Here is a 15,169-nt window from a genome sequence, read left to right as displayed (position 1 = left end):
ACTTTTACAGTACACCGCACCACTAGTAAATAAGCACTAGTAATTTTATATCCACCGTTCATTTGGGAGGGTTGTTTTAGTAATTGTACATTAAGTGCCATCGATTGGATTAGGTTGGGCCAAAGCCGCATCATCAGCGCATTTTTGCCCATTTTTTCCGTCCGGCGCCACCAAGAGCTCCCGTTCTTTCCTTCCCGGTGGCGCACTCGTCACCCTTTCTTCCCGCCCCGGCGACTGCCCCTCCGCCCCGGCGCCTGCACCTCCCCCCGGCGCCTCCACATGTTTCCCAGCCGCCCCGACGGCGCCACCAGTCGACGTCTGTCTGGGCCGGCACCTGCCCCTCCGCCCCGGCACCGCCCTGCGTTTCCCGTCTGCCCCGGCGCCCCCACAAGTGGACCGCCATTCCGGCCCGGTTCCTGCCCATCCGCCCCGGCACTGGCACCGCAAATCGTCGCCGTTCCGTCGCGGTTCCGCCCGGCACTGCCACTCGTAGCCCATCAATCTGTCCTTGCACCGCCACGTGTCGCCTGTCATCCCCTGCGCCGCCCTTGCTAATCGCCGCCGTTCCGTCGCGGCGCGGCCACTCATGGCCCATTCAGCCCATCTTCACCACGCGTTGCACGTCTGCCTTTCATCCCGGAGCCGCCTTCGGCAGTCGTTGCCGTCCGTCACGACGCATATTCCGTCACCCCTGATTTCGTCACTAGGAGAATGGCCCGAACGTACCACGATCTACAAGGTGAGTCATGGAATTGACCCTAGTAACATTCCTTCTTGTTCATAAGATGATGGATGATAGAATTAGCACTTGATTAGTTCTGCCTGGATTAGTTTCCTGTGATCGTCGATACTAGTTATTTATGTTTCGGTTCTTGTATGCATTACAGCCTGCAGAATGGCGATATGTGCTTTAGTATGAATTATCATAGTTGTAATTATTGCTGATATGTTTCGATTTTTCCCATCGCTTGCTGTCGCCTGGCGCATGAATTGATGATGCTGCCTCTGATCCTTGCGGGACTGCTTGCCGAAGAGGTGCTTCTTGAGCGTCGTGTTGCAATTCAATCATCATGATGCCAAAACCTTATATTTATTGCTGATTTGTTACATAATGTTTTTTGTTAGTAATTTTGAAACATATTAGTTGCATTTGTATATTTTGTATTGGATCCCTTGTGCATTATGTGTCGTACTTGGCAAAAACCTAAATTCAGTTACATATTTCTTGTTTGAATATCGAGGTTTGGAAGTGTACAAGATATGCTAGGTTATTGGTTGAATGGTTTAGGTAGGAAAAAACTTGAATTCAAATATAGTAGTGTTTGGTCCTCTTAATTGGTCTATGATGAAATTTAGGATTATTATTTGTTCGTCAAAAATATTGGCATTGATCCATGTGCTTTTTATTTTGGAAGTTTGGAGTGATGGATGCGGAAAAGCATGTTAGCCTGGAGGAGATCGAGGAATACAATAGTGTGGTAAATCAGATGTTTGTGAGTGAGAAGGATGGTTACAAGTTCTACAATTCTTATGTAGCAAAGAAAGGGTTTAGTGTGAGAAAGGAGAAAGTGAGATACAAAGCAAAGAAGATGAAATGGAGGTGTTTCTGCTGCTCATCCGAAGGACACAGGTTGCTGAAATTTTTTGAAAGAACTGATCAACAAAGGGAGCCACGGACATTGACCCATTGTGGCTGCAATGGCTTGACATCGAGCTAAATGAAGAGAGCGGATTATGGTTTGTTAAAGATTTTGTGGATGGTCACTATCATGTACTTTGTAAACCTAAAGATGTGTTTGTGATGCGGTCCAACCATGGGCTAAATGATGCTTAGAAAGCTGAAGCCATTGAGTTGGGCATCGGTGGGCTACGTACATGAAGAAACTGGATTCTTGTTGCGGGACTTGTACAACTTCTTTGCAAGGTACAAGAAGGAGAGAGTTGAAGGTAGGGATACAGAATTTGTTCTAAAATATATGGGAGGAAAGCAAGAAGAAGATCCAGAGTATTTCTTCAAGTACAGTGTGGATGATGAAGGGCATCTGAAAAAAAAAATTTGGGCAGATGCACAGTCTCAGATTGACTATCACGTCTTTGGGGATGTCATTGTTTTCGACAGCACTTATCGTGTGAACCGGTATAACCTCCTGTTTGTGCCTTTCATTGGTCTTAACCATCATCGCAGTACGGTTGTGTTTGGGTGTGGGATCATTTCGGACGAGAGTGTATCTTCCTATGTTTGGTTGCTTGAGGCATTTTTGGAGGCTATGCGACAGCATCATCCAGAGTCGATCATCACAGATGGGGACATTGCAATGGCACGTGCCATTGAGATTGTTATGCCTGAGGCAGATCACCGGCTGTGCAGTTGGCACATAGAGCAGAATATGATTCATCGCCTCCGCGGGGAGAAGCTTAGCGAATTTAGAAAGTTCGTGTACCATCCCATGACAGTTGATAATTTTGAGAAACATTGGATGGAGTATAAGGAGAATTATGGAATCTCAGAAGAAGACATATGGATGGTGATGATGTATGATCTTAGAAAGAAGTGGTCCACAGCATACACTAAAGGGAGGCATTTCTTGGGCATGCAGAGCAATCAAAGAAGCGAGAGCCTGAACTCAAGGCTTCACAAGCATCTGGACCGAAAGATGTCACTCGTTGATTTAGTGGATCACTATGAGTTCTCCCTATCACGGATCCATAGGAATGAAGCTGAGCTTGATGCAAAGGCTTCACTGTCAATCCCATTCACTAGGATGTCCGCTGACATTTTTGAGAAAAAGGCGGCCTGTATTTACACACCAAAGATGTTCAAGAAGGTCAGGGAGCAGATCAGGCGACTATGTCAATGGGAAGTTAAAGAGGTGACTCCGGAAAATGGTCTTGTAAAGTATGGAGTTGGATCCGAAGGTGTCAGGGAAGACTTGGTTTATGTCATATGTATTTTTGATGGCTCATTGATGAAGAATGCTTCTTGCTATTGCCAACTGATGGAGGGCGAAGCCATCCCGTGCGCACACATATTTGCTGTTATGAGGTTTCTTGGTTTTGATAACATTCCAAAATGTTGTGTTGTGGAGAGGTGGACAATTCAAGCGAAGATTGCATTTCCATCTGATAGGGTTACCAATACCCATGTGCGATCGGAACAGATGGCTCGTTTTCGTGGCCTCCAAAACAAGGCTAATCTTGCTTTATTCAAAGCTTCAAAGAGTGAAGAGCAGTCAGAGAGGGTGATGCGATTCTTGGATGAGGTTTTGGAGGAAGGTGAAGAGGATGATGGTAGCATGGAGGCAACATCGTTTGGGCTTTTGCCAGCACACTTTTCAGGGGCGAACCAACGATTTGCAACCGAAGTCCTTGATCCAAATAAGATTGTTGCGAAAGGAGCTCCATCTAATAAGAGACTGAATAGATTCCATGAAAGGTTGAGGAGGAATTAACTTTACAGGTATGGAAATAAATGTTTTGTAATTACCAGTTTCTGTTCAGGATCCACAGTCTCAACTAGAAATACCAGTTTTAATTGTCTTCTCTTATTTCCTTTTTCATTTTTATAAAGTATGAGATATGCCTATAATTGGTCTCAACTCTATAGATATGCCAAAATATTCTGTTCTGTGCTACTGGTGAGAGATGGCATGGAGAAGTAAGCTATTTGAACCATCATATGCATATACTAGTATACTACTTTACAACTCTGTTCCTATAAGAATATTGTTGAATTTTGTCCTAGTTCAGATCCTATGCATATACTAGTATACTACTTTACAACTCTGTTCCTGTAAGAACATTGTTGATCCATGCTGGAACAAAGTTGTTAAATCTCTGGTTGAAGTTTGGATCCATTTAGTCATCCCTAATGTGTTTCCCTTTCTTTGTTTTCTTTGGTGTGCCAATGATGAATTACTCTCAGATATGTAAAAGACCTCGCCAACCAATCTAAAGGGTAACCTAGCCCTGCTACAGGTAACTATGCACTTTTTTTCATGAACAGAATTGTAGTTACAAAGCCAATATTTTTACTTTCACATGTATTATAATTAACTGCAGCTGTGGTATTGGGAGAAGTTTTGTGTACATGAACTTGATCCAACCAGTTTTGCCACTGGACGCGATAGACCACTTATTCAGTATTGGACAGAAGAAAGGGCAAGAATACGAGGAGATATTACAAATGGATACGGACAGGTAAGGAACATTACACATAATTGGCAATGTCTATTTTGTGTTACCTATGCCTTGGTAATCTAATCCAGTTAATCCTTTTTGTAACAGATTATACACGACATCAGGAAACCTATCAAACCCCCAAAACAACCATCTACAACTGAAGATCCCAACACATATCAAGAAAGGTGTCAAAATCATCAATCCGACAATGACACGCAAGCAACTAACACCAACTTATACGAGGTTCTTGTTTAGTTCACACGGTTCCCCTAACATGTAAAAATTTCATATAACAATCTTCTAGTTTCGCAGTCACTACAAGAAATTAAGGCTTTCATGAAGGCAGTGCAAATGCAATTTCTGCGTCTGGATAAAAAATTTGATGACAGGGCGAGGGAAAATACGCAAGCTATTCAATCAATAAACAAACGCTTTGATGCCTTCATGAAAGGATGCCAGGTAAGCTTCTTGTTACCTTTTACAATGCCACCTGACGATTTCCTATTAAACCCATGCTTCCTTCCTTCACATTTGTAGAGTGAGAGGCAAAGAGAAGCAGCCAAGTCTCACAACCTGCAAACATCGGATGCGTTACAAAATGATGAACCTGGTGTTAAGAAGAACCAACCAGATGGGAAAAAAGATAAAAAAAATAAAGACATACACAAAGGTTCGCCACTAATTTCCATCTTATTCATTTGAACTATTGAGATTAATGTACTCTTTTATAACATTACAAAACAACACAAAGGACGATGTATTACAAATATCTGAATCTGGACCTAAGAAGAACCAGTCAGCTGGGATCAACATTACAGAAAATAAGTCAGAGACAAAGGTGCAGCAACATTTCACATTTTATTCATTTCAATCATCTTCAGCAAATTAGCATATTGTGACATAGCAATGCAACTCAGCAAACTCGCAAACGGAACGAACATACTATACACTCCACTGTTGCCAAGCGACAGAGGCCTCGCTCTGGAAGGGAGTCAAAACCAATCCGTCGCAAGGATGATGACTTCCTCTACTATGGTACAAAAATTAGCAAACCAACAGAGCCACAAAAAAGATACTTATCTCAAAAGGTGAATAATTGTAACATAGTTAGTCCTCTTTTCTTTTGCTAAACTAGCCCCCTAACTTTCCTTGTCTACTTCAATATTGCAGATTACATGTGCACTGAAGAAGATTATCCCATTTTCGAATACATCAGAACCTCACCGCAGAAGAAATTATTGGTGGACATGAATGATGCCCTCGTGAACAAAACCAACATGGAGTGCCTGCTATATCATCACAGATACATGAATAGTGACGTACGCACATCAAATCCAAGCCCTCCTGTTTTATCGTTACCACCTAATCTAACAATTCCAACTACAGGTCGTAAATGCCTATGTATGTTGTCTACGGACTACGGACTATCTAGGTTACAGGGAAGGTGGAAAGGTCTACAAAGAGAATGCATACATTACCGCCATGTCCAAAAGAGATAAAAACCTAGAAATAAAAGGAGAACCGATAAAACATCGTCAATTCATAGCAAATCTGTCGTGCTGCTATCAGAACCATGATATGGTATCACAACCCTCCCTTCCAAATCAGCCCTGCTACAGATTGCTTATCTATGGCTGCAACTTACAACAACACTTGGTCAGGTTTTCCTTCCCATTAATATTGTAAACGCACATTGGTACTTAGCGGTTATCAATGCCCCGGAGCGTCAAATACATGTATTGGACTCTAGTGGTCCTGGGAACCGTGACAACCTAACAGATGTGGTAAGCTACTGCTACTTACATACTTCTACTTTCTTCACAATATTCAATATTTTGCACCTATTTCTAATTTTTTCAGTTAACAGCTTCAAGGATTGGAGAAGTATTTAACATTCCAAGATGACGAAAATATATCAACCCAAAAGTGGAAGGACCTTCGAGTAACAACTTGGCCACTCACAGAACAAATACGCATTCCAGTGCAGAAAGACGTGTACATTCTACATCATCCGCTTCATGTAACGCTACTTTTCCTCATTATTTAATGATCTATTAAATGGGCTCATTATGTTGTAGAGCATCCTGCGGTCTTTTCATGCTCAAATTCATGGAAGACTGGACAGGAACTAGACTGAATCACAATTTTACACAGGTGTTTCTTACATTATTCATTTCCAGTCACAATAAAATAACCCCTGCTTGAAACAGTTATTCTAACTATTTCTATCAATTCGACTATGCAGGAGGAAATCAGGAAATTTAGGGAGCAATTACCGGTCCTGTTGGTCAAATCTCCCCTGAATGTTATCGATATAACCAAAGGCAATGCACCTAGCTCACAAAGTGATGCACAAGAGGGCGATGAAGATGATGGACTCGTTATAGATAAACCTATTCCTCCTACGCCTTAACTCCATTAGTCCAAGTGCCTATACCCAAGATCAATTAAACCTTCTCCTTATTGTACCATATGTTTTCACAATCCACAAATTTGCATAACTTATACTCATCTTACTGTACCATATGTTTTCATCTCATTGAATTATGCGATTTAGGGGAAGAACTATCAAAGCATGCGGGGTTTTTTCCAAATCAAATCAAGCAACAGGAGCAACTCGCTCCCTTTTTTAACATCTCAAATGCAAACATGCAAGAACTCATTTGGAACTTTCTCAGTGATCATTATCTACAAAATTTCAAGTGTAAACAACTCGGTCTACAACAATAGGACCACCAAGCATACCATCTGTTCTTATACAGACATGTAGGCAATAATTTCCATTGCATATAAAAGTTAACTCGTCGATTAAAAAACACAAATTATGGTTATCAGAAGCCTCACCTCATCAAACGAGCTCAGATACTGAGTGACAAGCAGCTGATCATCGCAATGCTTCGGATCACCACTCCAAGAGCGCACAGACCAGCCCTCCCACAGATGAATGTCAAGAACCTGCACTTTACACACCCAGGCCACACCCATTCATATAATTATCAACCACTACCAGAAAGATCCAATCAAAACAGTCAGTACAAAACATGACCAAGAAAGTGCGGTCGGCGGCGATGGCAAGCCCGCCCGTGTAGAGCGTGTAGTCCGTCACTTGCCTCTCCGCCTTGGCCCACGTCTCCTCCACGAACTGCAGGGGAGCCAAGGAATCAGCCGAGCACCTAGCGCGCACCGCGAAACCAACCGACCCAGACAGACGGGCAGAAGCCACATGCCACACTGATTGAGAGGCGTGCCTTATCCTTGAGCCGGAGCGCGGCGCGGAGGTGCCGATCGGGGAGCCTGGGGTAGGGACAAGGGCGCGCAGCCTCGGCCGTATGCCGCCGGCGTGCCATTCCCGCGCCGTCAGAGTGATGGCTCGGCTACGCGCCGCCGGCTCGACCTTCCTGCGTTGCCTCGAGCTGCCTCTGCCGCGCGCAGCCACCGAGCCTGCCATCCGCCTCGGCCGTGCGCCGCGGACTCGGCCTTCCCCGCGTCGTTGCCACCCGCCTCGTCTTTGCGCCACCACCGACTCCTTGCATCGCTGAGCCCGCTGACCGCCGAGGCCACGCGCCATCGCCTTAGCATTTGCCGTGTCGCCCGGCCTTGCTCCCAACCCTAACCGAGCGCGAGTGCGCGTCGTCTGACAGCCGCCTCGCCCCCAACCCTATCCGAGCAGCACGAAATGAATCGCTCCAAATGGGCCGGGCTGCCCACAGGACGTGCTTCACTGAATCAAAATTTTCTCCCAAAAATACCCTATACTAATCATATCTCCAACACATACTACTCATACTAGTGGTACGTAATACATTCAATCTAAACCATCGGATTCTCACAAATAGATGGATAATATTGATTTTGGTGTACTGTAAAAGTTCTCTTCAGTATTGGATGGACGAAGTATAGAGTCATACTGTGCATTACCTCGAGGCACTAGAGCATTAGCTCATAAACCTTGGCCAGATACCAGCGAAGATGAAACCCTATATCAGTATGTGCAATTCAGTTTGGTTGCCTTTGTAGCGTGCAGTATCTCCTTTAGAAGCCCATTTCTTGGTTTTAACAATAGCACCCAGCTGGCCAGCTTGAACAAGCAGTGTAAAAGGATAAGGGAGTTACTTATGTTGATTCAACATGACCTCTGAAAATTTTGCAAGCTGAATAACCAGGGCATGAAATATATGCAGATCATCAGCATCAATACTTGAGGCCTGATCGTTGTTGATGAATATTTATCTCATGACAATAGGCCAAGTTGGTGCTAGCCAAAGATAAAAATTTAAACCACTTGCTTAACAACACTGAAGAATGTACAACCTGCAAGGAGTTCCAGTGATCTACCACAATCAGTCAAGAGACCACGCCATTAGCAAGAGTATGAATGGTGCTTAGAATTGGCTTACCCATCATTGCGGATTTGAATGCATGAGAATACCATGACATTTGCAACCCTTCCGTTCTCAATTTCCAACACAGCTCGTGATTGCACCGTGTAACAACACCATTAAGAGCAAAGAGTTCTACCACTGTAGAAAGACCCAAGCAGATGTGTCGCTGTACAAGATCAAACAATTTTGCACAAAGTTTGGGATAGCAAACTGCAAGTGTCCAGCTCCTTTGGTCCTTTCTTGTTATCAGCAGCTCCAATGATTAGACTATTAAGCAGCCATACATATCCCAAGTAGTTCCCGAATGCTACAAATGGCTTCCGCACTTGCATGTAAACTTGAGCAGGAGTTATGACCATTGATTTGCATTGTGCCAGTAATTGATGACATATTTTTCTATCACATAGCAACACCACATGAACACTTCGATTGTGTGTAAGAACTCGAAGTGACCGCGAACAAAAACTCAAGAAATCTCCATACTCCGAGCATAGTAACCATGAAAGTTCTATAAATTGGTTAAATCCAGGCACCAGTAATGTAAACACATTATCCCAATAATCTACCACCGCAATTAACCATTCAAAGAAGCCACTAAAATGCAAAAATATGGTGTAACCTGGTTCATTTGGTAGTGGCCACGGTTGAAACAAAATCCATGCACTTAAGCTGCTCATATTTGCCTTGCATGTGTATAAACTGCAGTCCAAAGAGGAACTAAAGCTCACACTGTTTTACTGCATAATAGATGTTTGCCAGACTTATTAAGGGAGCTCTCTATACATTTCCATTGGTGTTTTAGAGCTCATGAATAGCAACCAATTAAACAACAATCGAAACATGAGTACCTTTTGAGGTGGTGGCCATAGAATCAACGCAATCGGCTTATCTAGTGTAATAGTCATGAAAACCAATAAAATTGTGCATGTCCGCACTAAATACTATGAAGTGTTCAGCTTAACTTGATTAGCCACATCAAGTACAAATCCTACCGTGCTTGTGCTGCTCAAATACTCCTACCAATTAGCCCAAGGTTATAGCCTAAGCAATCTCATAGATAATCCCACCTCGGAGCTACTGCCCATGAGCTCTCGTTTAGGTGGTGGCCATGGTTGTGGAAGCTTCACCATCATGCGGCTACTAAGATGTGGTTGAGGATCAGGCCATGGTTTTATCTCCAATTGCTTAATAGTTGAGTTTATCCCCCGCAAAAATATTGATGTACCTACACACGGTGGCGGTAACCAAGGTGGCATAACAGCCACCGTGCGCTCGCCCTTCATGTCCTTCCCTCGATCAAACACATGAGAGTCCATGGTGTTGATTATGCCCGAGAGCACCCAGGCCATGGTGGTCATGGGTTGCACTCAGCACACTTATTTAACGACTGCCGCAGCAGCGCTATGCTCTTGTCAGGCAATCCCTTGAACACCGAAACATTGTGATTGGCGCTGCTAATGAAGCATTGCACGCTAAGGATGTAAGGGTCTACATTGGCGTTCAGGGGTCCCTCTCCAAGAAGCTTGTGCTCGGCAGAGTTCTCCTCAACGTCGGTGTGACCGATCACCAAATCAACAATGACCAATGCTACGGGGCTGGGGACAATGATGTCACCTGACTTGCCTATTATGGGTGGCAGCGGCACAGGCAATGCCAATGCATTTCCAATGGGCTCAATGGCAGTAGATGCGTCGTCTTGGGCGGCATCACAGATGCCCTCAATCATGCGGTTCGGTGTGGAGAGTATCTTCGTGCACATGTCTTGCACCATTTCCTTCAGTTCCTCTGATGTCGACTTGGCAGCTAGTGTAGGCGCAGCCTGTGTGTCGGTTTTGTGGCCTGGTGCTGATGTTGGACATGTGGTGGACGTTGCTATGGTTGTAATACCGAATTTTTGAGAGGAAAAAAAAAGAGAGATTTGACCAAAAATTGACTTTGTTATCCGTTGCTCGTATGGACGATCGGAGACCGTGGTTGCGTTCATCTCGTCGAGACGAACCCATTTTGCTATTCATATATCCGTTCCGAGCACTTTGTGACCCGTAGCAAGCCCAATAATTTTAGACCGTTGATTGTTTTTTAAAAAATAAAATAAAATAAAAAAGGATAAAGCTCCGGATGGATCGGTCATCACCCCGACCCATCCAGAGACTTCGTGCTGCCGCAGCTCTCTCTCTCCCCCCCCCCCCCCCGTCGCCGCCTGTCCACGTGCGCCGCGCGCTGCTGCCTCTGCGCATCGCCCGCGTGCCTCGCCGCCGCCGCCGTGCATGCTGCCGCAGCTGTGCTCGCCGTTGCGCCGCGCCGTGCACCGGCCGAGCTCCCCATCACCGCGTTGCGTGCTGCTACACCGCTGCCGACACGCCTGCGCGCCGCTGCTGCGTGCGCTGCGCCGCCGCCGTCGTGCCGTCGTGCGCACCATCGAAACATTCATTTCTTTCAACGGAGCAAAGTCTAATTAGTGAGAACTTTGATTCGACTCTGAATTGGAAATAGTGTATCATTTCATATGATACGGTTTTCTGTTCGGTTTCCCGGAATATAGGTGTATATGCGACATTTCCAGGCGTAGGAATGACGCTTCATATTTTATGTGTTTTAAATGTGTTTTAGTGCTAATAATATACCTGTGCAGGTGGTAATACTTCCGGACGTACTTAATCGAAATTTCTTCGTCGCTTTTGGTAAAATGCAAGTAATGTGGGGGTGTAATTCAGTACTATGTTTATATTCATGTCTTACTTAGTTTGTAAAAAAAATTGAAGTATATGGCATTTTCTAATTCATTCAAATCATGGATGATGTTGCATTTGATTAATTAAATCCATGCTATTCTTATTGTTTTGGATTGTACCATTGTCATCATGAATCAGTTGTGGTATTTTTTATCACGAGTCATCAAAAGGAAATTAAGAATTGACGTCAATTCACATGCATACATATGCATTTATGCATTTCATATGGTGATAAAGGCCGATCACTGCCATCGTGCGTGATTCGTACCGGTACATGGAGTTGCATGAGAGGTTGGCATCGTCCAGCTCTCAAATGGAGTTGCATCATGGCATTCATACATTTATATGATATTTGAAGAATACAGAATTCTGGAAGTTAAATGCCATAGTTTGTGGGAGACCGGGTTGGAGTCTGTCGTTACTTTCTCGACAAATACTCTGAAAAGATATTCTCTTTAAAACCATGTGTTTTTTTTTACGTTGTGAGAAGAATGATTAATTCCCAAATACTCTTGAATTGGGTGAGATATGTTTATATTCATAGCTGTTACTTGTTGAGCTCGTCTCACCCCCTGTTAAATCTTTTACAGGTATGTTTAGAATGTTGACGTGCATTTTGGGGATGGAACTTAGTAGTTGCATGCACTACCTCATCACGATATCGATAACTCAACCGGTGTTTAGAAATTATGCTTTTGACGGTCTGTCGTTCGTTTTGTGTTAAGTTTTGCGCTTGAAAAAGTTGTTCTGTATATGTTGTGGTAAGACGCTGGTAGCGTCGTGAAAATTTCTATATGTTGTTTATATCATATATTGTCTGCCTGTGGTTTCTTTCTTTTGTGGTCAGTTATACCGCCCCTATAGAGGAAATGTTGCCAAAAATTTTTATTTTCAAATAAATATGCTTAGTTGTAAAGTAGGGTGTTACAATGGTCCTATCCACAGAGGTTGGTGACACGTACTGGACGTCCAGTACATGGCACTAGTCATAGATGCACCGGCCGTTCAAGGCATACCTGTTCGGCCTCTTGCTTTGACCAGAACTTCACAAAGACCTTCACATGGGTGTTTCTTTGGAACACGAACATCCTTTCCATGCCATAAGCGCCTAGGACCTGCTGGAGCACATCTTTTGTCATTGGATAAAGTATGTGGCTCACAATGATGCGAAGAACACCTTCCGAGAACGCCTCCTGTTGGCTTGGCATTTCATTGAACAGGTGATGTGCAGCACCCATGTCTAGACTCCCTGCCAATGAATACTCAATGTGAAGCTTACAACAACCATCATAGATACACTGGCCCTATAAAGTCTTCAAAACTTGCTCAGCAACCAACGATGAACCATATTACACAAAGACCATAACCTCAGCACCCTTCTCTGGTATTTCCATGTCTTCCGCAACACCATAAGGATCAAACACCTGATGTAGCACTGCTTTGGTAATTGGGTAGTGAGCATGGTGAATCACAACCTTGAGGACGCAATTTGGAGCCATTTTGAGTTGGTTGTCCTGGACAGACATTTCGTCGAACAGGTTGAATACACCACTCCAGGAGTCACCTCCCTTGCCCTTAACCATTTGCTGATCACACACGTTACACTAAATATTCTCCCTTCCCATCTTGGCGCCAGAAATCCATAGATTGAACTACTTTGATTATCAATTGTTACGAATCCGCTTGATCAGACCACCAAATCAGAACACAAGATATGATTTCACTACAACCCAAACTCGATTCAAGTGATCAGGCATACAAATAGATAGCTAGAACATGGGAAGAGATGAGGAGCAGCAGAGGATTGGGGATTAGAAAATGGAGTCTGGGAAAGGCAGCAGGAGCTTAGGGAAGGCAGCACAGGAAGGGAGAGCCAAGGCCGAAGCTGTCGAGGGTAAATCTCTAATAGTGATTCCGGGGTATGATGGACAATGGGTGCGTGATTGGCGTTCCAGGTATGCCTATGGAATATGTGTGTGTTCGCTGCTCAAGGACACCAAAGTTATCCAGGTTCAGATCCCTTGCGAGGTAATAACCTTACATCCTATGTATTCTTCTTCATCCTCCTCTTTTCACAGAAGATATCCCCTTTTATATTCCAGGGGGAGAAGTCTTACAAGTGGGCCCAACCAGCAAACCCATACCTATCCTAAGAAATAATATAAGAAATTATTACAAGCTTACATTCATTGTGCCTACCCAGGCCCCTACGGGGGCCGTTTCGTCCATCGGTTGCACCCTCGTTTGTCACGCCCAAATTGCTCGGCCTGCCCTGTCCTGTCGCAGACTTCCCACGCACGCCTGCTGCGCCCCCTGTCACGTCTGCGTGCCCGTCTTGCAACAATTAATGTTTGCGGGACGGGATAAGGTAACTCTGCACCGACCCTGCCGCCTCAGCCGGAGTGGACTGCCCTGGGAAGGAAAACGGTGTGAATGGTGGCATTAAATGAGATTTGACTAGCCTAGATGAGTACCTGCCCCACGATCAGTAAGGACTGGTCACACAGAACCCTGCGGAGGCCCTGGTCGTGGTCACGCTAGCGTCGACTGGTCGCACAGGGGTCATGGATTAAAGATTGAAAGACAGTACTGCCTATAGCTGACCATTGCGAGCCATCCCGATGGGGGACACCAATATTCTTTACATTGATAGTAGCCCCCAAGATCCCTCGCGGATGTGATGATCTGAGCTATTTTTCATCATGTTGAGGTCGAGCCTAGTCGTACCACTCAGGCCCTGGGTAGGCAAGAGCTTTGCCCAAGGAGTGGTCGGCGATATGGCCCACCACTATGTTTGGCTTGGGAAACCGCATCTCGAGGGGAGGTTAACCGTCAAAGAGAGAGAGAGAGAGAGAGAGAGAGAGATAATTGGGGGGAGAAAAACTTTGATGGCCGACGGTTTTTGAGGTGGTGGGACCGAGCCGATCTTATAAATCAGAAGGTAGAAACACCGGAAACCCCTTCGCATTCCAAGCTTCTGCACCAAAGCCCATCACCTCTAACCACACCCCGTCTTTATTGCGAAAACCACCGTTGAGCACCCATGGCGCCGTGCACCGGAAAGGAGCATGATTTCCCCAAGTCAAAGAGCACTGCCGCAAAGCTGAAGCAGGTGTACGAGAATCGCCTGCTTCTGTTCCGCGTGTCTTCGGGATATCGCCCTGGGACGATGTCCTTGCTCCCCGCCAGGGGGAGATTGTGATCTTCAACTCGTTCTTCCTAGCGGGTCTCGTCCCCTCTTTCTCTGAGTTCTTCCTCACCGTCCTCTCCTTCTACGACATCTGCCATCTCCACCTCAACCCCAACTCCATCATCATGTTGAGCATCTTTTCTCACAAGTGTGAAAACTTCATAGGGATCGAGCCATGTCTTGATCTCTTCTGGTTTTTCTACATGGTTCGGGCGCAGCCCGGGCCAACCACTAGGAGCTATGACTTCCATTCGGTGACGGTGTCGCGAGCTCTTATCTGGAGGTGAACCTCAAATCCTCGTGGTCAGGCTGGAGGGACGAATGGTTCTACATCACCACTGATGACTCCCTAGACAACCTCTATGTGCCAGAGGCACCAGCACGTCTAGCAGAGAGTTGGGGGAGCTCCTCCAAGATAATTGCCGAACTACTGCTCCTTGCCAGCCGGGTCAAGACGCTTGCGGAAGCCGAACTGTTGGGATCAGATGTCATATGCAACTTCATCAAGCACCGGCTGTGTCCCTTGCGACGGAGAGCCCACTCGGCATATTTGTATACCGGGAGTGATGATGACACCCGGGAGAGCTCTATAGGTAATATCACAGCCGTCCTTCTATCATTATCTGTTGGTCGAGTGGTGTCTTATTTTCTTTGGTCATGTCTTTTCGATGAGGTCATCAACCTGC

The 15,169-nt window shown here is 45.1% G+C and overlaps 2 protein-coding genes across 2 annotated transcripts; one reads left to right on the top strand and one right to left on the bottom strand.

Annotated features, from left to right (window-relative positions):
- Positions 1-1,823: 1,823 nt before the first annotated feature.
- On the top strand, positions 1,824-6,592 carry LOC133925398 (protein FAR1-RELATED SEQUENCE 5-like). The gene is made up of 6 exons (XM_062371337.1): positions 1,824-3,433; positions 4,060-4,197; positions 4,569-4,638; positions 4,717-4,849; positions 5,884-5,963; positions 6,425-6,592. Exons 1-6 carry the CDS (start codon positions 1,824-1,826, stop codon positions 6,590-6,592), a joined length of 2,199 nt encoding a protein of 732 aa, XP_062227321.1.
- A 224-nt stretch (positions 6,593-6,816) lies between these two features.
- Positions 6,817-7,747, bottom strand: LOC133925397 (uncharacterized). Its single transcript, XM_062371336.1, has 3 exons — positions 7,226-7,747; positions 7,024-7,134; positions 6,817-6,867 (listed from the first exon to the last, which is right to left on the bottom strand). The coding sequence occupies exons 1-3, from the start codon at positions 7,745-7,747 to the stop codon at positions 6,817-6,819; spliced, it is 684 nt and encodes a 227-aa protein (XP_062227320.1).
- Positions 7,748-15,169: the final 7,422 nt, after the last annotated feature.

Source organism: Phragmites australis, chromosome 7 (assembly GCF_958298935.1).
Source record: "Phragmites australis chromosome 7, lpPhrAust1.1, whole genome shotgun sequence".
NCBI classification, from domain to species: Eukaryota; Viridiplantae; Streptophyta; class Magnoliopsida; order Poales; family Poaceae; genus Phragmites; species Phragmites australis.
This window is presented reverse-complemented; position numbering and strand designations above follow the sequence as displayed.

Coding starts and splice junctions, on each gene's coding strand:
- LOC133925398 (XM_062371337.1), top strand. CDS start 1,824: ATGATGCTTAGAAAGCTGAAGCCATTGAGTTGGGCATCGGTGGGCTAC. Junction 4,850..5,883: donor AAATAAAGACATACACAAAG/GTTCGCCACTAA, acceptor ATTGGTACTTAG/CGGTTATCAATGCCCCGGAG. Junction 5,964..6,424: donor GTGACAACCTAACAGATGTG/GTAAGCTACTGC, acceptor TCGACTATGCAG/GAGGAAATCAGGAAATTTAG.
- LOC133925397 (XM_062371336.1), bottom strand. CDS start 7,747: ATGGCGCGTGGCCTCGGCGGTCAGCGGGCTCAGCGATGCAAGGAGTCG. Junction 7,135..7,225: donor CCGCCGACCGCACTTTCTTG/GTCATGTTTTGT, acceptor TGTAAAGTGCAG/GTTCTTGACATTCATCTGTG. Junction 6,868..7,023: donor ATCTGAGCTCGTTTGATGAG/GTGAGGCTTCTG, acceptor GAAATTTTGTAG/ATAATGATCACTGAGAAAGT.